General features: G+C 39.1%; 2 protein-coding genes across 2 annotated transcripts in view; one reads left to right on the plus strand and one right to left on the minus strand.

The window, feature by feature from the left end:
* LOC139441971 (TATA-box-binding protein-like) overlaps positions 1-26,723 on the minus strand; it is a 45,656-nt gene that overhangs the window by 17,486 nt on the left and 1,447 nt on the right. The window contains exons 2-10 of the mRNA XM_071222716.1: positions 26,074-26,243; positions 24,517-24,696; positions 22,683-22,746; positions 22,329-22,432; positions 21,465-21,559; positions 20,209-20,216; positions 1,705-1,737; positions 850-903; positions 274-371 (exon numbers count right to left, since the gene is read on the minus strand). Of these exons, the coding sequence (XP_071078817.1) occupies positions 274-371; positions 850-903; positions 1,705-1,737; positions 20,209-20,216; positions 21,465-21,559; positions 22,329-22,432; positions 22,683-22,746; positions 24,517-24,696; positions 26,074-26,243 (806 nt within the window). The remainder of the gene's footprint in view (positions 1-273; positions 372-849; positions 904-1,704; positions 1,738-20,208; positions 20,217-21,464; positions 21,560-22,328; positions 22,433-22,682; positions 22,747-24,516; positions 24,697-26,073; positions 26,244-26,723) is intronic.
* On the plus strand, positions 6,570-14,739 carry LOC139443409 (UPF0669 protein C6orf120 homolog). The gene is made up of 2 exons (XM_071224398.1): positions 6,570-6,656; positions 12,538-14,739. Exon 2 carries the CDS (start codon positions 12,580-12,582, stop codon positions 13,144-13,146), a length of 567 nt encoding a protein of 188 aa, XP_071080499.1. The 5' UTR covers positions 6,570-6,656; positions 12,538-12,579; the 3' UTR covers positions 13,147-14,739.

Genomic DNA, 26,723 nt, shown 5'->3' on the forward strand with positions numbered 1-26,723 from the left:
TTCCGCTCTCCGGGCGGACAGTCTGTCACTAGACTGTGGAGGCGGTCGTCAATAATGGGGAGTGGAGACGGTCTGGATCTGTGACTTTGTTGATAGTACGTCACTGTCATCTGATGGTGTGGATTATTACTCATGAGTTCAATCACCAATTGATGGGTCCAGATTTGATTATTTACAGACTGCCATGATATACATTCACTCACTCACTCACTCACTCATAAGAATGTGACAATGTGTAACAAGTAGTGTTGAAGGAAAGCAAAGGATGCCCACCTCATGTGGTCTGGGAAGTTGGGCTTGATGAAGCGGGCCTCGTTGGTCTGGCGGATGCACACAACGTGTGTGATCCCGAGTCCCTGGAGCAGGGGAAACTGAAAGTGAAGCAAGTTCGTCTGGCGTTAGGCCTCACTCTACACAGTATTGCTTATCAATTAGCTTCACTTGGTCAAAAAAGATAAATAAATAAACTTGTGATGCTCAAAATCTTTGCACCTTATCTTCCATGAAGTTGTCTGGGTAGTCAGGAAGATGGACATTTCTAACAAGGACAGTGTGGGTAACTTGTAAATTTAAAAAAAAATTTAATTGCAAAGTAATGAGAGCAGAGATTAATCGGTATAAGGTCCCTGAATGAAAGTGTTGTCCGAGGATGTTTGTACACTGCTTTTATCAATATTCCAGCAATATCACGGCGAGGGCCACCAGAAATGGGCTTCACACATTGTACCCTTGTGGGAAATTGAACCCAGGCCTTCTGTGGGACGAGTGAACGTGTTAACCACTAGGCTACCCTACCGCCCCGACAAAATGAAGGCAAGACATTATCAACAGAGAACAACTGTTGTTTACCTTGGACTTGGCAGCAGCACCATACGGACCGAGAAACAAGCCTGGGATAATCTCCTGAAGCGAAATTACCACAGCATTCACAAAGCATAACCATGGTAACACAAAATGAGTATCAACATTGCTGTTCAGCAGGTTAAGGACTAAATTCTTTGTTTGTTTGTGGTTTATCTGATCAAATTGATTAATCAAATTACTTAACATCCACTTGGTATTAGCATGATTAATGACTGGATGTCTAATCTAAAGGATAAGCCATGAGAAAAAACATCTGCTAAAGCTGCTATTGTATACAGCTCAAAACAAGAACACTCACTCGCATTTTTAAATTTTTAAATTTGTGTTGGGTTTTTAATTTGCCAATTGATGTTGGGTAGTCCTGTAATATTGTTGAAAGTATACAATGTATAACTAAATTGAGATACTAGTAGTTATAGTGCTGTAACATGTTACACTTTACATGCTAGTCTACATGACTACCTGTAAAACCTCCCAGTACATCGTGTTTAGCATGTTGGTTGGTTGGTTTGTTGTTTAACGCCGCACCCAGCAATATTCCAGCTAATTGACGGCAGTCTGTAAAATAATCGAGTCTGGACCAGACAATCCAGTGATTGATATCATGAGCATCGATCCACGCAATTGGGATCGATAGCATGCATCAACCAAGTCAGTGAGCCTGACCACCCGATCCCGTTAGTCGCCTTTTACAACAAGCATAGTCACCTTTTACGGCAAGCATGGGTTGCTGAAGACCCATTCTACCCCGGAATCTTCACGGGTCCGCATGTATAGTGTGGGGCAAAAAGGTGTGCACCCTGCGCTGGAACTTCACATGTGATGTGACATGAAGCTTACCTGCATCTCTCTCCGCATGATGTACGCCCAGTCCTGAATGAAAACAAGTAGATTCAGTTGACATGGTAAAAAATGGTCATCCCAGTGATGCAGTCATCGTCAGTGAGAGTGAGAATCTCCCATAGGTCCTACATACACGACAAAACATGCTTTTTGCCCACTAAAGTGAGGATCAGTTGGTTAGATAATAATGTTTCATTATACTCAAATGGCATTGATTATTGCCAATTTTGTTTAAATGACTTTAATGAATACATGACACTTTTTATGGATAGCAACTTCTTTTATTCTTTGGTACAACATTTCAGAGCTCCTACTTGCTCCTTCATCTGGTGAATGCTGATGAAGGAGCAGGAAGTGGCTCTGAAACATTGTGACGAAGAATAAATGAAGTTGCTATCCATAAAAAATGTCATGTATTCATATTCTTCCAGCTTCTAAATACATATCAAAGACGACTTTAATGAAACTTGATAGGACTGCATGCAAATTGGCCACACTAATACATACGTGTATGTGTCAGTCTGATGGACTAATAAGCGTAAGTGTATCATACGTCTAGTGTGTTTGTCTCAGACATATGTAATATTCATACATGTTGGAAAAGGCAAGTAGCCTATTTGTGTAAAATAAGTGTATAGTGTGTCTTTCGTGAAACTGTGTCTGTGTGGATTAATAAATGTTAAAGTTTGTGTGGCAAATCTTTGAGTATGTTGAGTGTCTAGTAATAAATACAACGCTCTTTACTTTCATGACTAACAGGACAAGGGTCCTTGTCATCACAAATTTTATTTGTCTGCGACTAGACAAATGAAAAAGATGCTTGAAGACTCTTCATGGTCAACACAATGCTTCACAAGCATGTTCAATCCTTGATTCTATAAGAGTTATAACAATGAAAAAGTGATTATAAGTTGGCTCTCTTGGTAAAATGGCATATCCCCAAAAATTCCATGATAAGACAACGTGTTAAGAAGTGTATCAAAAATAGCCAAACAGCATAAAAACAAAAGCAATGAACATCATTCTTTCTACCCATTAACCTGCTCGGAGTCAGATTACCAAGTCTTTGCTGAAGATAAAGGAAACAGACCTACCAGCCCCTGGTCGTCCGAGTTTGGTACAGGTGGGAAATCTAGAGTGTCCATTGTACTTCATTTAACACATCATGCCATGTCTGGTACATGATTGTTGGCCGGTATTATTGTTTTGGTCTGTAAATGACAACTGTTTCGCCATGTGATTGCTTCAAATTGTATACACATAAACTTATGACGTTTCACACATACACAAGTAACTGCATTCCTAACAACTATGGCAAGCCAATGGTCTGGTAGAATGCCAAATGATGAAGTCGTATACGGCCGCCGGCTGTATATAAAACATTTGAACAAACCTTAAGTTTGAACTCTTACTACGTACATAAATATACTTGTCAAAGTTATAGCTAAAAGAGCACCGCGTAAAAACCTCACCAAGCGAAAACGGCACAAAATTGTCGGAAACAGAATTTTCACAAGATGACATTTTACCAGGGAAAAAAAGCAACGTATCTTCATCCTGTGTTTATACGGTATGAAGTAATAAATATAACTAAGTAAGCATGTCATATTCTAGTGTACATTTCTTAAGAACCAATACCTTTCTTGTAATATCAGCTGTTAGAATCTATCTATATATGTGATAGTGCTATCAAAGATATTCCAATAATAAATTGTCTTTGTAGTATACCGCCTCAACAGAAAAAAAGATTTCACTTCACAAGTATTTGAATATTGAGAGTAAGTTTGGAATAGCTGTATTGTGGTTTAAGAAATGATCTTAGATGAAAACTACACTTGGGCATATGTGGATCTCACGGGACGTTAGTCATACAAACATAGACTGAAAGAAAAGGGGGAGGGGCGGGCAGACCCCCTGCCCCCTCGATCTCCCGCTCTCCAAATTCTAAATCGGCCTCTGACCTCTTTATTTTATGAAATATTTTTGGCTACATGAAACAGACGGATTATTGAAAAGAGGAGGTGGCCGAAGGCTGTCTATGATAATATTATCTCAAGTTCGATCGATAAGACGTTCAGATGATTTAGGGAAATGTCAAGAAAAGTTACCTTGCTATAAAGATTTTCTTGTTCAAAGAGACTACTTAATATTTTTGCACGGCGTAATCAAGTAAATTAAAAAATATGATGGTGGGAAGGTCTTCATTGTTGGTCGAGACAGTCTTTTTTTCGGTCACTCATTCAAGATATGTATTTTGTTCTCTACAATGCACAGCCGAACAAATATCTAGTCTCAACTAATTATTTCAAGAAAAACATCATGTTAGTTTCATTTTGCATAATGTCTGTGGATGATGTCGCAGTAGTAAGTGGTTAAAGTGAAGTGAATAAAAAACTTTGAAAGACAAGTGGTTAAAATTGTCCGCTCGTCACGCCGAAGACACAGGTTCTATTCCTCACGTGGGTACAATGTATAAAGGCCATTCTGGTCCACCACACACACACACACACACACACACACACACACACACACACACACACACACAACCCCCCATCCCACCCACCCACACCACATATACACACCGAATGCATTTTGGGACCGTTTATATTAGATTTTATTTTAACAAATATTAGTAATATATTTTTTTATAATTTTGTATAGGTGTTTCACCAACATATTTACAACTTTCATTATCATTATTAAACATATTTTATTGTCCAAAAAGACAAAGGGATTGGGCACAAGTGCAGCACTTATTACGACCTTCTCCCTATATACAGTTATACATAAAATTGCATAATGAAAATGAACAATTTACAGTTGAAGCTTCACATTGTGGAAACACAGTGCGCAATATATATATACAGTGACTTTCATTCAAGAAACATCTGTGATGACAATTGCAATTTGAACATTAAAACGAATCGATAATATTGCTTTTATGTGTTTTACATGTTTTCATTCGTAGTATGTGATGGGTTTTTTATGTGTTATATTTTATCGCGAGCCAGCCTGTCATTATAATGAAAATAAATGTGAGAGCGCGGTTTACTTACGTCAACAACCATCTACTTGCACTAAATTCCTAAAGTGCGTGAAGATTCCGATTTTCAAGTTAGACAATAAATATCACGTTCAACCGTGTAGAATTTGAATTAATACTTTACTGTATACCATCTACTTGCACTAAATTCCTAAAGCGCGTGAAGATTCCGATTTTCAAGTTAGACAATAAATATCACGTTCAACCGTGTAGAATTTGAATTAATACTTTACTGTATAGCTGGTAAATAAAGGTTTAGTTATGAAAAAATGTGCTTTTTAAGGTTTAACAAATTATGCTTTTTTAGTAGGTGTAAGCAATTGCTTTTCTCCTACAATGGTAGTTTCGCCCCTGGAGATTATTCACCATATATCTCACAAACATTTCCCCGTCGTATATACAGCCCCATACAAAAGTATTTGGCCAAAGGGCAAGCGATTTCAGAGACTCGTTTACGGGTGAAAATCAAACCGTATCCAACTCTACGGGTAGAAACATTATTCAAGGTTGAAATATTCTAACCTACTCTTATTATCAATATTTTTAAGCCTAAAGTATAACGACTGAGTCGTGTGGCTGGTGGTCGCACCTACACAGCGTTAGAAACTAACAGTTTCAGTCCACTCGTTCTTATAATAATAACATATAGCAAACCCCTTAAAAAAGCAAATTTCTACTAATCCTTATGATACCTTAACTATTTGGCAGTTTGGCAAGGACTAAAGGACTAGTGCCATTTTTAACGCTGAGTAATATCGTCGACGCTTATGCACTGCACGATATTGCATTACGTCAAATATTTCGTATACATAGTCATGTTGATATGTCCCTTGTTCCTCCAGACGTCATGTGCACGTCACCTATTGTAAGATACTCATTGAGGGGATGCTTGTAACATCGCCTATGGTACCCGTATCAAATACATCATCGAAAAAACATTTCCTGTTTGTTTGACTTTTAGCCACCATCAAACATGGGTGTATATTTTCTTTTGCCCAGCAGTTTATAAATTGATGGGGATAATTGGCGACAAAGTAGTTAATTAAATGCTATTGAAGTCAGAACATGTCTTTGATAAGCATTTAGAAGCTGTAAATTCAAAGAGACACAAGATATGGAGTTCTAATTCTGTATTCTGTGAAGGCAGAGTGACGAAGGTACCTGGAAACGTTGTGCATAGACAATATGTAAAACAAAATGAAATATATGATGTTTGCCTAAAATCCAAGATATAAAGAATAAATACATTCCCCCTTCAGTAACACAAAATAAAATGCTATTATTTTAAGTGTTTTCGAAATACGAAACAAAAATGGTAGCGCATACAATTGCTTACTTCCGAGCTAAATATAGCAATATTACGATTCATCAATAAGCCATATTATGAAAAGCAAAATAAGAAAAGCTTGTGGCTTAAACGATTTCTCGATGTCATAAAAACGTCTTAATCTTAACAGACTATCAAAGTGTAATATCCACAATACCATGACTGTTTAGTAGTAGCCATCGTTGGTGCTGATGTCATTCCTACAGACGGAATCCCTGCCAGGATGTTATTACAGCGCCTATATAGTTGATGTTTCAGACCCAATAACCACTTTGAGAGATTTCTAACATAGGCTTCACTAGGTCACACGCCCTTTAAATGTTTGTCTTCTTCGGTGTTGTAAATACATTATATCTGTAATTCCAAAGAGAGATCAAAGATACATGTTTCACTCACGGGCGAAAAACGTTTGAGTGTTGTTAAGAAATGAATTCATATTTAATAGTTGTTACGATAATGTTTTAAAACAAAACGGAAGTGACGTTTTCACAAAATGTGTTGGGTAGACCGCACGGAAGTTCTGCAACGCTGGTCGGACTGATGAACTAATAGAAGTTGGTATTCATGCCGCTGTAGGAGGTTAGTGTGCCTGTTACTTTCATATCTGACCATGAATAAACATCGTAATTTGCTATAGTTGACAATTCTTTCCTCACTCAAAAACAAACATGGCATCGTTTGACAGATAACTATCTGAGTGGGACGTGTACGAAAAGGGAGTGACTATTGTTTGGCTTTTCGAATACAGTTATAGTATTCACACAAGAGTTACTGCCGCTGTAGTATTGCAGTTTACCGGGCGCAGCTTGCAGCACTAATTGCCTCCGGCTGCCTGTTGTGGCTCTCGCTTCACTGACCTCGCGTGCCTCTTCCGATCCATAGACTTACTTGTGTTGGGGTGAGGGTAGTTTAAATTACCACCAATTCTATCCTTAGCCCTTTGGGTACACAATACTACACGCAGTGTTTGAATTATGGATACTTTCCAAAGTTCAATGGTCAGGAGAGCTTATTAAGAAAAAAAATGTTGCAAGTCCACATCATATTTTACTAGACCCTTGATAACACTTCCAATAAACTATGAAATGAAAACAAAATGAAAACAGACTTTGACATTTAATGACGCCTAAATTTCGTGATGATTTTTGGAATGGTATTGACTAGAATTTTCAACAATACAGTCGGGACAGCTTTACAGCATTAGGCTAGCAGGCAGGCAGCTATTTCGAACACATAGTTATGTGAGAAAGAAAAATAGCAGCTGTTGAGTTAATGAGGCAAATGCATTGTTTGGCCAATGTGGAGACCAGGGTTGTTGGAGAGTGCAATATTCAACGGTTTAGTGCCCAGACTGCAGTTTACCGGTTGCAGCAATTTATTGAAAATTGGCCCGATCCTGAGGGTTGGTTATTCTAGTTAAGGTAGGTTTACCCCAACTCTATTCTAAGACTTTGGATCGCCTTACCGATCTTGCAGCCCCTTGTGATCCTTTTTCCAATCATCAGGATTAGTTTTGAATTAGGCTAAAGGTTAGCAGGAGTTGGCTATCTTACTTGTTTTCCAAGGTAACCCTTCATTTATGTTCATTTTATTTTCATGGAAAAAAGTAACTTGACCACTTGCACACTTGTTTACATTAGTTTTGTACACATGTGTGTTAATAGATGATAAATGAGCAGTAATGGCATTGCAAGTTTGATCCTCTTCTACCTCCATGAGAATGACAGCACACAAAGTGCAAATACTCTTGATGAGGGCAATATGTGAAAACATGCGACCCGAGGACCCAACCCCTGAGGTGGTCTGAGTGGACTGAGGCCACAGGCAGAGGTTCGGGCAGACAAATGAAAGGGTCGGGTTTGAGGGTCCTTGTTTTCACATATTGATCTCGTGAAGAGTACTCATTCGTTTTGTTATACTGAAGTTCACTTTAAAGTTTATGAAACCTTTAAACCATCCTTAGTTTCATTACAGTAACTTAGCTGCGAACTGTAAAATGTTAGTATACCAGACACCATCTTGCTTTCTCAATATTAATCACGTAACAGGTCAATACTGGTCATGTGACGAGTCAATATTTAAGGTCAGTGTCTGTCACATGATTTAATAATAATAATAATAATAATAATAATAATAATAATAAATGCATTTATAATGCGCCAGATTCCATTCACCAAGTGGATGCTCATGGCGTTACACCATTATTTGGGGGTCTACATTGAAATGTGTTGTTTCATCATGTGGTACGGATCAAAACATTGGTGAGGCAGTCCAGAGCAAAAGTATCTTTTTTCACTACGTTGCTGTAAGATAATAAACATAAGAGCATCACAACTCAGAATGGACACAGCTGATTAATATGCAAACATATTTAGAGTCATTCACAGAACACTTTGAATTAGAAATAGGTTTAAGATCTACAGCTAGATTTGGGCCAATTGGTCGTCCTGGCCAAGGAAGTAGGGATAAGCGTATCTGTATCAAGATAAATGTTCAAATGTGTAAAAAGACATATTTATGGTTCAGAGTCACACAAATCATCGACCTAACTTCATGTACCAGACCAATATTTGGAAATAAGTATCAAAGTCAAGAGCTCCTTGAAATAACCCTAATGATAACAGTTGAAAACTGAGCTGGTCACTAGATTGAAAACTGTCATGCCAATGCACTGAGATCAAGTGGCAGGTTGTGTTTTGTTTTTCATTTTGTCAAACAGTAAAGAAACTCTTCTAGTTAAAGCAGAGACCATATAAGAGAGGGACGGCCCTCTAGCCAATGCGCGAAACCATCAGCGCTACAGTTTGTACTGCGCAACCTGTCCGGAAGTGAGCGAAAACGTGTGTTCACTGCAGTCATCGTAGTCGCCTTTTTTACCATACAAAGGTAAGATTTCAAAATATATTTTTATGCTCACGTATTTCTTAACATTGTCAACATTACGACTGAGATTTGTTGATGCGCTAAAGCATATCGTTGTTATTGTATTCGATGAAATGGTCACGCTTTGTTTTTGTTCGTGTGAGCAAAATGGCGAACATGTAAATTCGGGAAAAGTGCGTATTTTGACTTTCAATAACGGCCACTAAATATCAATAAAAGTCCTTGGTTACCAAGTTGTGTGCAAAGCGGATATGTCAAAAGGTGGCTTAGTGGTATTATTAAATCTGTGGCAGTCGCGTTATGTCTGATTTTGACTGCTGAAATGACACTAAATCTGACTTTTCCCGAAATAATTATACCACAACACTTAATTTTCGCATGCGTTCAGACTAATGTTTGTTCTATTTGCGGTATTGAAATAAATATGTTTAAATTCGTCACGATTTCCTCCGTGGCTTGGTACCACCCTTATTTTGCTACCATCGGTATTTATTTTTTTATGATTTTTGGCGCTAACCCACATTTTCGTCATATATTCACAGTTTAGTGTACCCTAAAGCAGACGACATAACACCTCTTTTGTCTGTGATTTTGGTACAAATATATTTTTCAAGGCATTGTAATAATTTTCTATTTTTGTATTGATATCAGAATATATTTTGTAAGATCCATATTAAGTTTTTGACGATTTGTTCAGCCATTTCATTGTAAGTCTAACATTACTATTAACTTTTTTCACTTTAATTGGTCTCTTGAACCAAACCTGCTGAAGAAAACTTTAGATAATTTGTCAATGATTATATTTTTATTTAGAAAAAGTCTTTGTTTAATTTTTCTTTTATTAAAATATTTTATATGTATTCTCCCTAATAAATGCTAAATAAACATTATGAGTTATATGGACAATCATTAATAATGTAAATATGATTAAGGAACTACACATTTTGTGTATTTAGACAACAATAAAATCATCATTCAACATTGTTTTCATTGTATGCAATAAATATATACATTCCTATATTCCTCTCTCTCTCTCTCTCTCTCTCTCTCTCTCTGGGCGGTCGGGTAGCCTGGTGGTTAAAGCGTTCGCTCGTCACGCCGAAGACCCGGGTTTGATTCTCGACATGGGTACAATGTGTGAAGCCCATTTCTGATGACCCCCGCCGTGATATCGCTGGAATATTGCTAAAATAACCAATACTCGGCGTAAACCAATACTCTCTCTCTCTCTCTCTCTCTCTCTCTCTCTCTCTCTCTCTCTCTCTCTCTCTCTCTCTCTATATATATATATATATAGTTTAATTTGTTTACATTGTGTCTAATATATAGTTTTGTTTTGTAGATGCCAAGAAAAAAGAAGACTTGTATTGGCCGTCGTCGGAAAGGGTACTCCAAGAGAGGTCCAAGATGTGCGAAGATTGTCAATGACAGTCTCGATGTTGTTGCCGCTGATTGTCTTCTTTTTTAGCAAAGCATGGACAATGTACCCTGAGATGTAATATAAAACTGCCTGGTCATTTTCACTGATATGGTTGGCTTGCTTCTCATCAGCTGTCTTCATTGAATCTGATAGAACTTTAAGGAGGGTTTGAATAATCCGATCTAGCAAACACTGAGTGAAGATGTGTATTATCCTGATTGGTTGGCTGCTGACTTCCTCTATACAGGTGCACATGCTTGAAATGAAATCTTCCTCCAGACACAACTGGTGATAACTGCTCCAGAGTGCCTCTCGGTCACTTGACAGCAAGCTCCCGTGGCCGAACCCCTTGAAAACTTTATGGAACTTTGGTGTCACAATGTCAATTAAATCATCAGTGGTATCTGCATCTTCATCAAGGGACTTGGCAACTTGGATCAGATCTTGACCAATCGTTGAACCTGACTGCAATGCATCCATCATTGGGTCGCAAATGATCAATTTCAGTGCCTTTGGTACTCCATTCTTTAATGCGTCCTTCATTTCAGTTACATTTGCAAGTGGCATAGACATTGTACTGTGTTTTTCATCCGATTTTGAGATGGGTGGCTTGCCTGTCGTAGCGCTTGCTTGCCTATGCTCATGGGCTGAAATCATTAAGATATTTACCAAATGTAATCATATACTCTTTTTAAATGTGTAGAAATTACCTAGGGGATAGGCAAAATCCCATGTAAAAAAATCATCACTTATTTGTTATTGTATATTTAAAATATTTAGATCTAGTGAAGTTATTTTTACTTTTGATTTTTAATTTGCATTTCAAATCCTGAAGCAACAACTGAAAACTATTTTGTGTTGCACCAAGTTACCAAGATCAAGTTTTAATTAATTTCAAAAATTATTTTATTCTGTAGTTTTGTTATACTGGAATTACAATTTTGTCTTTCATACTTTGATGTATATGTTTTAGTTGTGGCTGAATCCAAATTAATGGTGTATTAAAAATAAAATATCATTCATACATCTATTGTCAATTTTTATAATAAATATATATTCATATCAGAACTTATGGTATTTTGTTTTGTTTTAATAATAGTAGTTGCATGTCTCGTGCCAAGTTGAAGTTTAACTTGGTATTTGATTGATCAGAAGTAAACAGAAAACTTAATTAGCACAGTTTAGAATATTACAACCGTTACTCCTGGATGCGATATTTATATCTCGTACTAAGCTTGTTGCTGCTGCACTGTTTCACACGCCAGACCGAATTATTTGGATGCTGAACTTGGAACTTTTCCGATCGGGTAGTATAAAATAACCAACATGAAATTAAAATCGTCTAGACTTTAGAATTTAATAGTAACCTCCCTTTGAAAAACTGTCGCGTTACGGCCAACACCATTATCACTGCTAGCCCCAAACTTGCATTATCTAATAATTTTGGATAAACAGCGAAGCGCATTATCGGTCACATGGAAAATTCGCTCAACAACGCTCGGAGATATGTGAAATTATAATTTCTTTGGAAATAATGCCTATTAGCAGAGACCATATAACAGATTAATATATGGTCTCTGCTATTAGCTATTTACAAGACTTCTTTCATGGGAATTTAGAAGTTGGAGTATAGGAATTCATGGATGAACAACTTTACAAGACATAAAAAATATACGGGGAATTAATAGCGTCATTTTACTGGCTGATAGTAATTTTAAAAGCAATTACGCGAGCTTATAAAGACATGCATTTCCCGGAAGACACACATGTTTAGCAGTAATTTGCAGCCAATTGACATGTGCTAATGAGAGATAGATAAAGATTATTGTAATCTGTTTAGGGTCGTCGTTTTATTGGATTGTCGCTGGTCGCAGTTGGAGAAATCTCGACTAAGGGAATTTACTCTAGCCCCGGATATTATGTAATATTGTTTACGTGGTTACCAGACTGGTCAGTCGTGAATATCTGCGCATCTGTTGCGCACGTGCAGCGGTTCCGGGAAGTTAACAGCGGGGGTCGGGGTGTATCAGTTACATGCCAGACCATAGCACTGATGGTTAGTGATAAACTGTTGGGGAGGGCCGTCCCTCTATTATATGGTCTCTGGTTAAAGTTATGACTGTAAGAAGCTAACAATTGCCAACTTTGGTATTCCAGGTGTGAGCAAGTGGCTGTGATGATCCGAAAAACCCTGCCTAGATGACTTCTGGTGACCCCAGCCTCAACAGACCCTCTGCGCTCTTTCTGGCCCTATGTTGTGCGGCGACAGTAACATCATGTTCCGCACATCTCCTACTTCAGACTGTCAACAGCGACATTGGCGCAGAGAACTACACCTACTACCGCCTCAACCGCCCCGGTACAATTATTCTTCAATTAGAGAGCATCCAAGGTGACGCTGACCTTTTTGTCTCCGATGTCACGCTGAATCCAACCTTCGATGATTATGAAGCTCAATCTGTCACTTGTGGCCTTGACATTGTGGAGATTCCATATTACTACTCTCGCCCAGTTGGGGTTGCCATATACGGGCACATATCATATGCACTCTCACAATATAAACTTGAAATCCTACTTGTTTCGGAGGAAAATGAAGGTTCATATGAACATCTGAATGCAGAAGGTGCTAGCGATGATTATGGCTCAGAGTATAGTTTCGAGAAGAGAGTTCCCCCTCATTTCCCAAAAGATGTAGAAGAGGAGGAATCACCATGGTGGACTTTACTTGTTGGCATTCTTAAAATTATTGTGGAAGTCCTAATGTGAATGTCAGAATGTCTAAACTAAATTCAATGGTTGCCTGAAATTGCATGTCAGACAGGTCATAATGGTTCATTAAGCAGAAAAATATAATTTTATAACAAATATTATTTTATTTTGTGAAAATGTATCTCTGACTCTTGTTTTGAAGATTCAAGTGATTTGATATTCAACTATTCTTAATTACTATGTACTGTTAATGTTGAGAGATCATGTTTACTAATGTGAAAATGAATTTACTATCACTTCAAGATTGTCCCTAGGGTTACATAATTGCACCATGTTCCCAATCCTTCACAGAAAGAGAGGTAAAATCCTTCACAGAAAGAGGGGTAAAACATCTGCTCTATCGTGTATGGGAAATATCAAGTCAAATACTGATTAATTTGTCCGAGGTTAATATTTCACAAAGTAAAGGCATATGTGAGAATTATTTTTTGTTTTTGAGTACCCAAAAGTTAGTTTTTAAATGTTTTTTCCATTTGGACATGAGTCAAATTTAATGTCACTTGGGCAAATTATTTTCCGCTAATTGTCTCAGAATGGGGAATGTTGTTATGACAACTGTTCTCAAGTGTGGTGTCTAGCAGTGGCCTTCCATCATGTTAATATTACCCTGACCTCACTTCAAATTGCAGGTTCTTTTGTAAAGCCTGTCTAGACATCAGCAGGGTTAGAAATTGGCACTAGTCCTATAGTCCTTGCCAAACTGCCCAATAGTAAAGGTATCCTAAGGACTAGTAGAATTTTGACATTTTTAAAGGTTCTGCTATATGCTATCATTATAAGGACTAGTGGACTGAAACTGTTAGTTTCTACCGCTGCAATGATCAGTTCCCCTGGATGACCTTTTGAGGTTTTTCACACAATGCCAGTTCAAATTTAAGACAGATTGAATCTGTTTGAGGATAGCAATGTAATCCTGTAAATGGTGGCTGAAATTAAATGACAGGTGTAGTGTGTGATGACTAGGTGTTGTGACCATGATGTCGCTTAGAGAAATGCCATTCCATTTTGGTGATGTCACAATGCAATGACCCTCTGACAAGCACTAAGACTGAAATAGCCTTGCAACTTTTCTACCATTACTTATTTTATGTGCTGATGACATACCGGTACATGTGTTTTTATGTCATTGGCATATTCTATGGATAGTTCGCTTTGTTAAATGTCAAATATGATGAGAAGAGCTGTTACTATTTTTTGCACTTTCCCGATGAGTATAAGCCCAAATGGAATGAACATTTTAGTTAACTAAAGTAGGGTTATAACATTCTGAAACCTCATCCAGCATGTGAGTGTGTCTAACTCTAACACTGCTGTCGGACGCACAAGAAACAGCAATAATGCAGACATAGTTTGTTTGTTTGTTGTTTAATGGCGCATTCAGCAATATTTCAGCTATATGATGGCAGTCTGTAAATAATCAATTCTGGACCAGACAATCCAGTAATTAACATCAAGAGCATTGATCTACGCAATGGGGATACGATGACATGCATCAACTAAGTCTGCGAGGCTGACCACACAATTCCGTTAATCGCCTCTTACGACAAGCATGGGTTGCTGGAGACCAATTCTTACCTGGATCTTCATGGGTCTTCATGGGTCTACAGACATAGTGAAGGCTGGGCCTTTAGTATGACATGTTGTAGGTGATTTTTTTTCTTTATTACCTTTTGCATCCTATTTGTGTATGATTTGCCACATGTAGTAGTGCAAGATGTTAGGGTTATCAAACAATTACACAAGCCTAGAGGCATCCCTGCTCATGTATTGAGATTTGAAACTAACCACTTGCTTTGTATCTGTAGGTGTCGCAAATAGAACAAACTGTCTGACATGTATACATTGTGAATGTGTACAAGTGCTTCAGACTGAACTGGAACCTTAGTTTTTGAAACAACTTCTTTGAAGCCCTCTGTCTTCCCTTTCTATACATTTTTGAAACCAGGCCAATACTCTCCCGAGCAATTGGGTTACTTGACCTTTAGTATGTTTAGTATTCACAGTATTCTGAAGCACTGGGAATGGCCTCTGTAATTATAATCATGTGTGTTAATGAGATGTTGTGTGTTGAATCCCCCAAATAAATGAAGAATTATGATTTACTGTATGTAGGTTATGGTCAGTCAGCCAGCCAGTGGGTAATCAGAAAGTTTGATACACAAGTCATGTGATCCTGGGACAGACTTGGTGTATTCTTGTGTTGCTATTTTGAAATTCAACGGAGATGTGAGATTTTGTATCCATGCAGTTTTCCATGTATTGATTAAAATGATTTTATTATCAGCATGCTCTTGCTTTTTCTGCTTTTGGTACAGGTTTTAAACTGATTGTATCATTCAGTGATTCCAGAGCAAAATTGATGCATGTGAAGTGTGTATGAGATACTGATACTGGTACTTAGATTTCTGTGTGGCTACAATGTCTGGTAGTCATGACATGCAGAATGATGGTCATTTTAAACCTGGCTGGTGTGGAATGATAGTGACAAATTGCATAAATCTATGCCGAAGTTATCTCAAGGCAATATAACAAACTGAATACTGACATATTGTGTAAAATGTAAAACCCAAACAGTCTTGTCACAGATACACCTGGACAATAGGTAAAAGGTTAACCACTGTTTGTATAATTGGTAAAAGCATTATGGTAATGACATGAAATGTTATGCATAACTAAGATGTGGATGTTTGCTGTTAGTTCTAATGTGTGAAGCATATGCAAACAAGCCACGCACCACTGCCAGTTGATACTAAACACAAGCAGAATTTGACCCGCTATGCTTGATTAGGCGATAACGCTTCACTACTAGCACCTATCTGAAGGAGAACTGGCAACCCCACTGACAGCTGCCATCACAGACTTAAAGAAATCAACTCAAATCTGCAGGTTTGAAGTCAAGGAGGGTGATCAAGCGTCCTATGCTATCAAGTTGTCAGGGACAGTTTGGCATGGTGTTTGGCGCGATGTGGCTGGAACCTGAGGACATGCTTGGTTGGTTTGTTGTTTAAAGCCGCACTCAGCAATATTCCAGCTATATAAATAGCTGTAAATAAAGTCTGGACCAGACAGTCAAGTGATTAATATCATGATTATCGATCCACGCAATTGGGATTGAGGACATGCATCAACCAAGTCAGCAAGTCTGACCACCCGATCCCGTTAGTCACTTCTTACGACAAGCATACTTGCCTTTTATGGCAAGCATGGGTTGCTGAACTTATTCTACCCCGGATCTTAATGATGATGATGTTGAGGACAACGATGAGAAAAGTTGGGTTTAAACCTGCTTTTAACAATATTCCAGTTATATCATGGCATGTAAGCTTAATTAAGGAGGAAAGCACAAAGGGATGCATGTCTTAGATGTTTACCATTTTTGGTAAACTCCGAGAGAACGGGTATTGTGCCCACAAACCTAGAAATATAACCAGGGCAAACCTGATATTCAAACCCATGCTCAGAGATTTCTAGCTTTCCCAAGGGACGCAACTCTCTCCCAAGGGACTGCAGCATCTGACGGTGTAAATGTTTTAAGTTTGGAAAAGTTACCTCCCCTGCACCAAAAATATCTTATGCATGTGTTTAGCCAAGCAAGTGGGGTTACAGGTGGCGCCCTCCACACTTTAATACCCCAAGCAACAAGGCTCATCTAGTGCTTGCTAGCACATTTTTATTGTTGTTGTGTTTATTCCACATACTGTTGCTGAGTGAAGACGTAAATCCAAGGGCGCAGGGGCCAAGATGCCGATCATTCTAGATGCACTATAAACTACAACCAATCGGCACCTTAGACAACCGGACCACCCGCTCCCCCTTAATATTGATGAAACCTCCACACAACAGTGGGCAGTGATAACAAGCGACTAGGTGCACACGGTTCACAATTATCAGGATAATCAAGTGAATATTATTTGGACCTTTTTATTTTCAAAATTATACAATATGTACAAATCATTGAAGCACATGCAATGAATGATATACTCCTCTGATTGAAAGTCATTTCTTCAACCATCTTCAGATCCATTCAGTACAAGCAGTGCTCCTGCCACAAGAGTGAGTATGGTTTTACGCCGCTTTTAGCAATATTCCAGCAGTATCATGGCATCCTGCCACAAGAACTGTCAGATATCACAATCTCAGATTCAATGACAAAAAAATAGGAGAAGAACATATTGAATAGGAGTGTGGACACATTGTACAAGCCATGGTGTGTCTGTTCCTATGAGAAACAAATGTTGAACATGGACATCAGAGTTTTGAGAGTGTATTACAAAAAAATACCTTAAAATATTGTTAAACTCAATATTACTAAAGTTTAAGGTTTGTTTACCATAGTAATGAGTTCCCATGATATCTAGAAATGTACTGCAAACAATAAATACAAATTAGTACTAGTTTTGCTTGATTGACATGTATTGAAGATTTTGTTGTGAACAAGAGCTCAACTTAATTCATTTTCATCAAGTTTGTAGCAAAAAACAAAACAAAAAGAGTCTTGACAATTGTTGAGATCATCAAATTCATAGCATGATTAGCCAGCATATTGATTGTTCATCTTTGTGATATGATGTTTTACATATTTAGACTATTTTTATGCATCTCGGTTTTGTCTGGTGCAAATAGGTTTTCATGTCAACATGCACCTGGTGCAAATAGGTTTTCATGTCAACATGCACCCGGTGCAAATAGGTTTTCATGTCAACATGCACCTGGTGCAAATAGGTTTTCATGTCAACATGCACCTGGTGCAATTTAAATCCAGTTCCTTTAATGGAGCCCTGCACCCACATCCTGCTACAGACCTGTTCCCACTGGCAAGATCTATGTCCCAGATCATGTGAATGAAAAGAAGAGGTGTACCATTTAGTATTTATCAAGCAAACATATTTCACTGTAGTCTTGAGCTACAGTACTGTTGATTATAGTCATATGAACAAATCAGGTGTTCCTTCACTCTTGAATTACATATATATCTCCAATCTATTATAATAAATACTGTATTCGACGTAATAAGCGCCCAGGGTGCTCTCAAAATTAGAAATAGGGGGCCTCTTATTAGCATTTTATTTTGGTGAAAAAAGTGTTGAAAAGTCAGAAATTTCGTGGTTTATGCTGACAATCTGAAATGTTTATATACAACAGGTATATTTTTCCAGAATTGAATTGCCCGCAACTAAGGGTGCATATAACACACGAATGCATATTATATGCGAATAAATAAGTCTTGTGTACATTGATTAATCGGAAGGGGTGCTAATTTGGATTGTTCATTAGCCAATATATTAGCAAATATCGCCATGGGCGCTTATTAGAGCGGAGCGCCTATTACGTCAAATACGGTACTCTGAACCCACTCACTGTCAAAGTTCGTTTGGAGATGGACTCAAATAGCAAACTGCTAAAAATAGCCATCCAATCAAATTGCATTCATGACAGGAGCAATGGAGGCTGTGTCGTCATTTCCAAATTGAAGCTTTGGTAGCAATGGGTCCAGGATATTTATTTAAATAGGACTGAGAAATAATACACTGGATCAGAGAGGGTGGAGCAGGGACATGATTACCAGGACTTCACAGCCAAACACTTGGGAAACTGAGCAACAAACAAATCACAGCTGCATACCTTCATTTTATGAAAAGAGAAGATGAGATGGCAAGAACTATACTGCTCAATATTTCATAAGGCGACTGTGAGTGACCCGGACACCAGATGGGGACTGAATGCTGACTGTTAAGATTTGGTGAAGGTGAAGGTGATGGCGAAGATCTCAAACAAAGGTACTTGATATTGCCATGGAGCTGAACTTTGACCTCCACAATTCACATTTCCATAAGTACTTGGCCCCTCAGTATGAAACACTTTAGGCATTCCTATCAAGTTTTGAGAATCATATTTCTTGTTATACAGTAAAATGAACTAAATCAGTATTCTTGCATCTTCCTGAGGCAAGAAAGTTAACTGACTACAAAAGTCCAGTTTCCACCCTTGCTGAACTAGGCTGGTATTATGGAGTTACATTTTGGCTGGACTAACAAGTCTATGCATAGTCCAATCAAAATCGCGCACTGAAATCCGGTTTGTAAACCGTCGTGCAGATTTCGGTCGATTGCAGGATTAGCAAAGCATGTGCACCACCAACTCGTTGTCAGCAGATATTTTCCAAATCTTTTCATGTTTTTAATCAATGTGCTCGCGTGATTTAATGCATTTCGCGATGTAAGACCCATTTTATCACAATAAAGATCTTGATTATCGATCAGATCGTCCTGACTGGGCATTTTGTGTGAAGCAAACGCAAGTGATACGAATGGTGGAATCTGATTGGTCCATAGGAGAGGCTTAGAAGGGACATAGCTGGTAATAGCCACAGGTGGCGCTAAAGATTGAGCCCAGTTATTCCAGCCTAGTTCGGCAAGGGTGGAAACTGGACTTTTAAAGTCAGTTAGCTCTCTTGCCTCGGGAAGTTGGTATTCTTGTTTCAGCTGGTCTATTTCAGTGTAAAGATGGGAAAATCTTTATTTCATTTTGTAAGTTTCAACCACTGCCTCCAAACATAGCACTTTCATATAAAAATATTCAAACAGGAGACAGCTTCCTCTGACGAAGTCTAGCGCCACCATGACACACACACTTGAATCTCCATGTTGCATGATAAGTGACAGACCGTCAATGGACACTCCACATCTGACACGCGACTGGTGTCACGTCTCTGTTCTCCCACTGGGGACTTGGACGATTTCAAATATGTAGACTGGCATTATTGTTATGTGTCCACATACACTTTGTTTATTGTATCCATGGAAACCAAGCCCAAATGGAATGATCTGTGCAGTCACGTTACTCCACAGAGCCTGCATAACAACCACTTCCATGGTAACAAGCAGCTACATACATAGCCATGGTAACCATGTATCCCAGTGAGACCAGAAGGGATTTTTCGACTGCTACAGATTCGCTCTATAACACCAACATCTAGCAGGCCTTCAACCAGTGCTATTTCCGGAAACCTTTCAGGATGGGGTAAATATTCTCGAATGCATCATAGATTTCAGTTCTTACTTTCGCACCTGAAACAAAAACACTCCAGCGTCAAACTTCAGAAACATGGAAGAGTGAGTAATAATGCATCTGGACCAGGGTCCACTTGCACAAAGCCATCTAAGCGCTACGACTTTCGTAATTTTGTGTTAAAGTATGAGAGTTACAATCATTTTAGCGCTAAGGACACTTTGTGCATGTGGACACTGGCCAATTGAATTGAGTGGCGAGACTCTGTGACTGATTATTGTCCTCATAACCTGACGGCAAGGGGTGCTCATAATATCAACCACTGGTTTCTCTTGGCCAGATTACAGACTGGATACAGCTGGAATACTGCTGACAGCAGCAAAACACAACAAACAAACACTTACAATACATTGTTTGATAGGCATTACTTAGAAGTTGACGGATGACAAAGTAGACACAATTTATGGATAACAACTTCTTTCATACTGTAAAGGCGACGTTTCGGTATAGATCCTTACACCATTGTCAAGCAAGACGACGGTATAAAGATCGATACCGAAACGTCACCTTTACAGTATTAAAGAAGTTGTTATCCATAAATTGTGTCTACTTTGTTACGTACATTACAGCATCTCAGCTTAGCAATGCCTTTTAAATAGGGAAGGGAAATGGGTATGCTGCTGACAAACCCCAATACACGATCAGAGGATCCTGGCACAGCCAAGGGATGTAATGTCCCAGTCTGATTAACATGTTTAACAATATCTAAGAAACAAAGGGTTGTGATTAGCTTTTCCTATCCTTAATAGAACATTGATGGGCCTTGTACTGTATCAGAAAAGGTATGCTTTCCACGAACAAGAACTGAGTTTCTAAATGATATCCAGCAACATCTAACTTGTGGATGAAAATTATGTGTGTGTTGGTGATGATATTCTAGGTTAACTTGCAAAGTGTGACATTTTGTCAAACAGTTAACAATCACATCAATTATAACAACAAACGAGAGGGGGGCACGGGTGGCTCAGTTGTCTAAGGCGCCGTGATTCGCTGTGCAGAGTTGTGTCCCTTGGGCACGCCAGAAACCTATGATTGTGGGTTCGAATCCCGGTACGCCCCAATTTTATGTTTCTATGTTTGTCAGCACCATACCCGTGCTCGTGGGTTTCACCGAAGTGGTAAACGTCTTAGACCTGCATCACTTTGGGCTTTCCTCCCACATTAAGCTGACACGCCGTGATATAACTTGAATAATGTTAAAAGCGGCGTTAAACCCAACTCACTCACTATAACAAACGAGAACATACCTGTTAATACAACCTTTCCAGACACAAATATGAGCAACACAATTCTGGGTTTGACCATTCTGTAGATGAGGCCGGGGAACAGCTCAGGCTCGTAGCTGAAAGGAGAATAGAAATCCAGGACATTTACTGTAGTCCACCATGTTTGGGACTGACATCTATCAAGGTGGACATGTACTGTACCATATCAATCATGGCTAGGAGTTACACTGATTCCAGGCTTGTTGCCATGGATTTATTTGTTGAAACCGTGCTTATCGTTTCCTGCATTTTCTAATGTTGCAAAGTTAAGATTACTTATCATGCTTATGTTAACACTTTTGTATGAATACATACATAAATTGAAATTAAAGTCAAACAAGAGTCAACAGATGATATATCCCCCTCTAGCACATCCCCCCCCCCCCCTCCCCCTGCCTCCACCCCAACATGCCACAGTTTAACATGAAAACCCCAATATACAATAGGGAAGACACAATATACTGACTCCAAGCCGACCAGTCCTTGTCTTAGCCCCTTAATGCCAACTGCCAGACAGAGTAACAACAAGTACCATCTTGTAACGTCTTTTGTTCTTGCGGCTGGGGATCGGACCCCGGATCTTCTGCTAGCTGGGCTGACACTCTACCACTAGTCCACGGAGGTGGTCCACTTTAACATGGACACAACACTCTAACATGGACACATTATACTGACTGAGCCAACCAGTCCTTGTTTAATCCCATTTATGCTGAGCGCCAAGCAGGGTAACAACAAGTACCACCTTATAACATCTTTTGGTATGATGAGACAAGGGGATCGAACCACAGACCCCCCACTTTCTGTGCAGACACTCTATCCACTAGACCACAAAGGGAGGCAACTGACCTGGAGAACTGACTGTGTGTTAGGACCAGGCCCTCGAGTCGGATGGGAAACTTGACGTCACAGCTTCCTACCATATTCTGAATTTTAAAGTCAAGGAACTTGGCCTGTGAATAGAAAGTACATTCATAAATATGATAAATGATATGGCTTTTAAAAAACATGTTTTGGGTGTCCAATTTGCATCAAAGGTTCATTTATCATGTTTATTTAGACACATGTGGTCTGGTGTTTAAAAATTTAATCCATCACTTTTAAATGTATTTTATAGCATGTATAGTGAAACAAAGTTGCATCCCAATTGTCATTTCACCCCATGTCACCCTCCATGCTCGCAAATCATTATCGAATACTCACCGGGAAGCCAAGTTTCTGGACAATTCTGGCATACTTCCTTGCTGCCAGCTTGGCTTGTTCTTCACTGAAAACATGAAACAGTAGAAAATATATACACACAAACTGAACTATGCATCAATTTGTTGAAATACCAGAGTCAAGTGTACAGGTCACAACAACTGAATATTAACCAATGTAAAATCATCATTCACAGCAAACAGAATCTAGAGGCCTGAAGTCAAAATACGACATTGTTTAACCATATTCACTGACTTGCAAGACTCATTTTACATGTTAAACATTGTTTAAGTACAGTCGAACTTTGTTCTATTGAACTCGAATGTCTCAAATCCCTGGTTATGTCAAACTCACAGTTCAGTCACAGCAAACTTTATCCATATATACTATTCTACCCTGGATGTGTCAAATATCCAGTTGTCTCAAACTCAATTCAGCTCACAAGAGCAACAATATTTTCGTACAAATAAGCGTCATGTCCAAGGGGGTGCAAAAGATTCTGAGAAAAAGAAATAACAAGTATCATTTAGGACAACGATGTTGACTGCAAATAGTGATACCTAGAACTAACTTCACAATAACAAAAGTTCACAATGACCAAAAATAACTTTTCAATATGGCCACCATGTTTATACTCAGATTGGAATTCTGTGTGTAATTTTCAAAAACAGCATAGCTGAAATCATTCATACAGATATCAGCTCAATAGGCCTTGTACTCTGAACTTGTAGTTTCAGAGGAGGTCGAAAATGTGATAACACCAAGAAAATGGGGGTACGTGAAAGCCAAAGGTTGTAGCTGGATCAAAAATCAAAATGTTAAAAAAAAGTATATTTAATTCCGAAAAACCACAAATATACTGCATACCAAATTTCACAATGATACATGCATATAACAGTGTCAGAAATAGCTGACTTGTAGTGTTTGAACCACTGATAAATCGTATTTTACAGGGTTTGACTGTAATGTTGCATTTGTTGTAAAAAAGAAGTTGCATGTCCATAGAACTATCTTCCTTGTTCATATTTGTCCTAGTCAGTCAGCATGTTGTCATTTGAAACAAGATTTGAACTCTTCTGCTGGAATGTCTAATGTCAGGAATAGACACCATGTGATAAAGTTAATCTAGTATGAAGTTTCATTTTGGACTCAACTACTTTACTGGTTTGTGCAACATGCTGTAAATCTTGAAATTAATGTGAGTGTGAATTAAAAACGAAAAATGCGAGTGGTCTCCAGCAGTCTAAACAGACGCAACTCTTCGTCAAAGGCCGACATGACCCAATGCGAACAGATAGGCTTCTCCACACTCCTCAGATCTACAGCCTTTGTCTTGTCATCTGCCTTCACGTTTGTTGACACTTTCTCCGAATATCAATCAGTGAACTTTTGTTGGTACAATTATTTTATTGCCTTGGAACTTCCTTAATGTCAATCACAGAATAAACATGTTTTTATGAAAATACTGTTCATTGCTTTTACGGAAGTGCTCAACTCAGCGTTTATAAGTGGTGCTGTTTAAGGTTTCATTGGATTAAGGTAAGGATATGTATCATTCCACTGGAGATGGAGTGGGGGGAGTCGCATTTTTGGCTAGGGTCAGCAGTCGTATTAATTTGGAGACACATTAATTTCAAGATTTACAGTATTTAAATTTCAGGAAATATAACTTGCCCTGTCAGATTGTAAGGAGATTCAGAAGCTGGAGTAAAGGATTTATGGACATGGACCTCGGAATCTTCAGCTTTTAATATTCTGGTGTTAACCCAAGAATTTTGTCAGAAACTCTTGCAATATGACTGCCAGTGTGTAGCAAGACACAGTGTCATGTACATACCTTTTGGCCCCTGTACACACCATCTTTCCTGAACTGAAAATGAGAGCGGTGGTCCGCGGATCTCGTATCCTCATGATGACGGCTGCAAAACGTTTGGGATTGTACTCAGCATTTCTGGCTTGTAACGCTATCTTCTTCAAGTCTAACTTGGTGCCAAGGTTGACTGTACAGACGATATTCCTGAAACAAACAGAATACCTGACTCTTCCTGTCCCTACAGCTGGCAAATAGGTGATGTGAGGTGAAATTGGGTTTAACGTCACGTCCAAGATTATTGCACTTATATAGCGACGTGCATGCACGTGTGTGTGTGTGGCTGCTTGTACTAGACCGGACTGATGCCGATTTATAGTGCTAGCCCACTGAGATACCATTCCGCAGTTTAACATGAATACCCCACTCAGACACAGTATACTGACTCCGAGCCGACCAGTCCTTATTTTAGCCCCTTAATGCCGAGCGCCAGACAGGGTAACAACAAGTACCATCTGTTAAGGTCTTTTGGTATGACACGGCCGGGGATGGAACCCGGGACCTTCTGCTCTCCAGGCGGACGTTCTACCACTAGACCACAGAGGTGGTCCTGGCAAATAGGACTCATGTTTTATGTATGTGTAATAATCATTTTGTCTGCCATGTGTTTAGTACATGGAAAGAAGGATTACAAAATGACTGGGGAAATAGAGTGAGTGAGTGAATGAGTTTTGGTTTAACACCGCTTTTAACAGTATTCCAGTTATATCGTGGCGTGTCAGCTTAATGTGGGAGGAAAGCCCGAAGTGATGCAGGTCTCAGACGTTTACCACTTCGGTAAAACCCACGAGCATGGGTATAGTGCTGACAAACCTAGAAACATAATCGGGGCGAACCGGGATTCGAACCCACAATCATAGGTTTCTGGCATGCCCACGGGACCCAACTCTGCACAGCGAATCGCGGCGCCTTAGACGACTGGGGCACCCGTGCCCCCCGGGAAAATAGAATGAGTCAGTGATGAGTGATTTGGATCTAATGCAGCTTTGTGCAGTATTCCAGTTATATCACAGTGTCAGCTTGATGCGGGAGGAAAGTCTCAAGTGATGCAGGTCTCAGACCTTTGCCACCCATGAGCACGGGTATGGTGCTGACAAACCAAGAAACATAATTTGGGTGAACCAGGACTCGAACCTAAAATCATAGGTTTCTGGTGTGCCCATGGGATGCATGATGATTTCAACATGATGAACAAATATTTTCATAACAATAACTCCATGTGGATTTGTTTGAAATACATCATGTGGCCATGACACAGATAATATGAATGGACTGAACAGAATGCCAGTAATACTAATAAGATGGCATGTCTCAATGTATATGTATAGAAATGCCCGCCAATGCTAAAAAGGCATGATAATGTTCCCATGTGTTGAGAATAAGCTTTTCTTGGAATGAGCACTTGATCATGTTGATGGCTACCATTAATTAGAGTATTTAATAATAATAGCAATAGAAGGATAGATTGAACAGCAGCTAAATATATTAATATTATGACACAAACACTGCAACTCTGAGACTTACTGTAGCTGTGGTCGAATGCCTGATCCTTCTGATGCAGGTGTGGCTGGAGTTCCGGGGGTCATGGGACCCCCTGGGGTGGGTGGGTATAAACTGACATTTGAGGGTGGGAGCATAGGGTTGGGTGTGGCCCCCAAGCCATATCCACTGAGTGCTGGAGACATAAGTGGACTCTGAAACAACAAGACATATGTTAAAAACAAAAGAAATATAAGATTTGTCTGTTTGTTTGGTTGTTGTTTAACGCCGCACTCAGTAATATTTCAGCTATATGACGCCGTCTGTAAATAGTGAGAGAATATGGTTTTACGCCGCTTTTAGCAATATTCCAGCAATATCACAACGGGGAACACCAGAAATGTGCTTCACACATTGCATCAATGTTGGGAATCGAACCCGAGTTTTAGGCTAGACGAGCAAACGCTTTAACCACTAGGCTACCCTAATGCCCTTCTGCAAATAATCAAGTCTGGACAAGATAATCTAGTGATTGACATCAAGAGCATCGATCCATGCAATTCGGGATATGATGACATGCATCAACCAAGTCAGTGAGCCTGACCACCAGATCCCGGTAGTCGCCTCTTACGACAAGCATAGTCTCCTTTCACAGAAAGCATGGGTTGCTGAAGACCTATTCTACACTGTAACGT

The sequence above is a fragment of the Haliotis cracherodii genome, unplaced genomic scaffold (assembly GCF_022045235.1).
Source record: "Haliotis cracherodii isolate W230 unplaced genomic scaffold, xgHalCrac1.p SCAF_5, whole genome shotgun sequence".
NCBI classification, from domain to species: Eukaryota; Metazoa; Mollusca; class Gastropoda; order Lepetellida; family Haliotidae; genus Haliotis; species Haliotis cracherodii.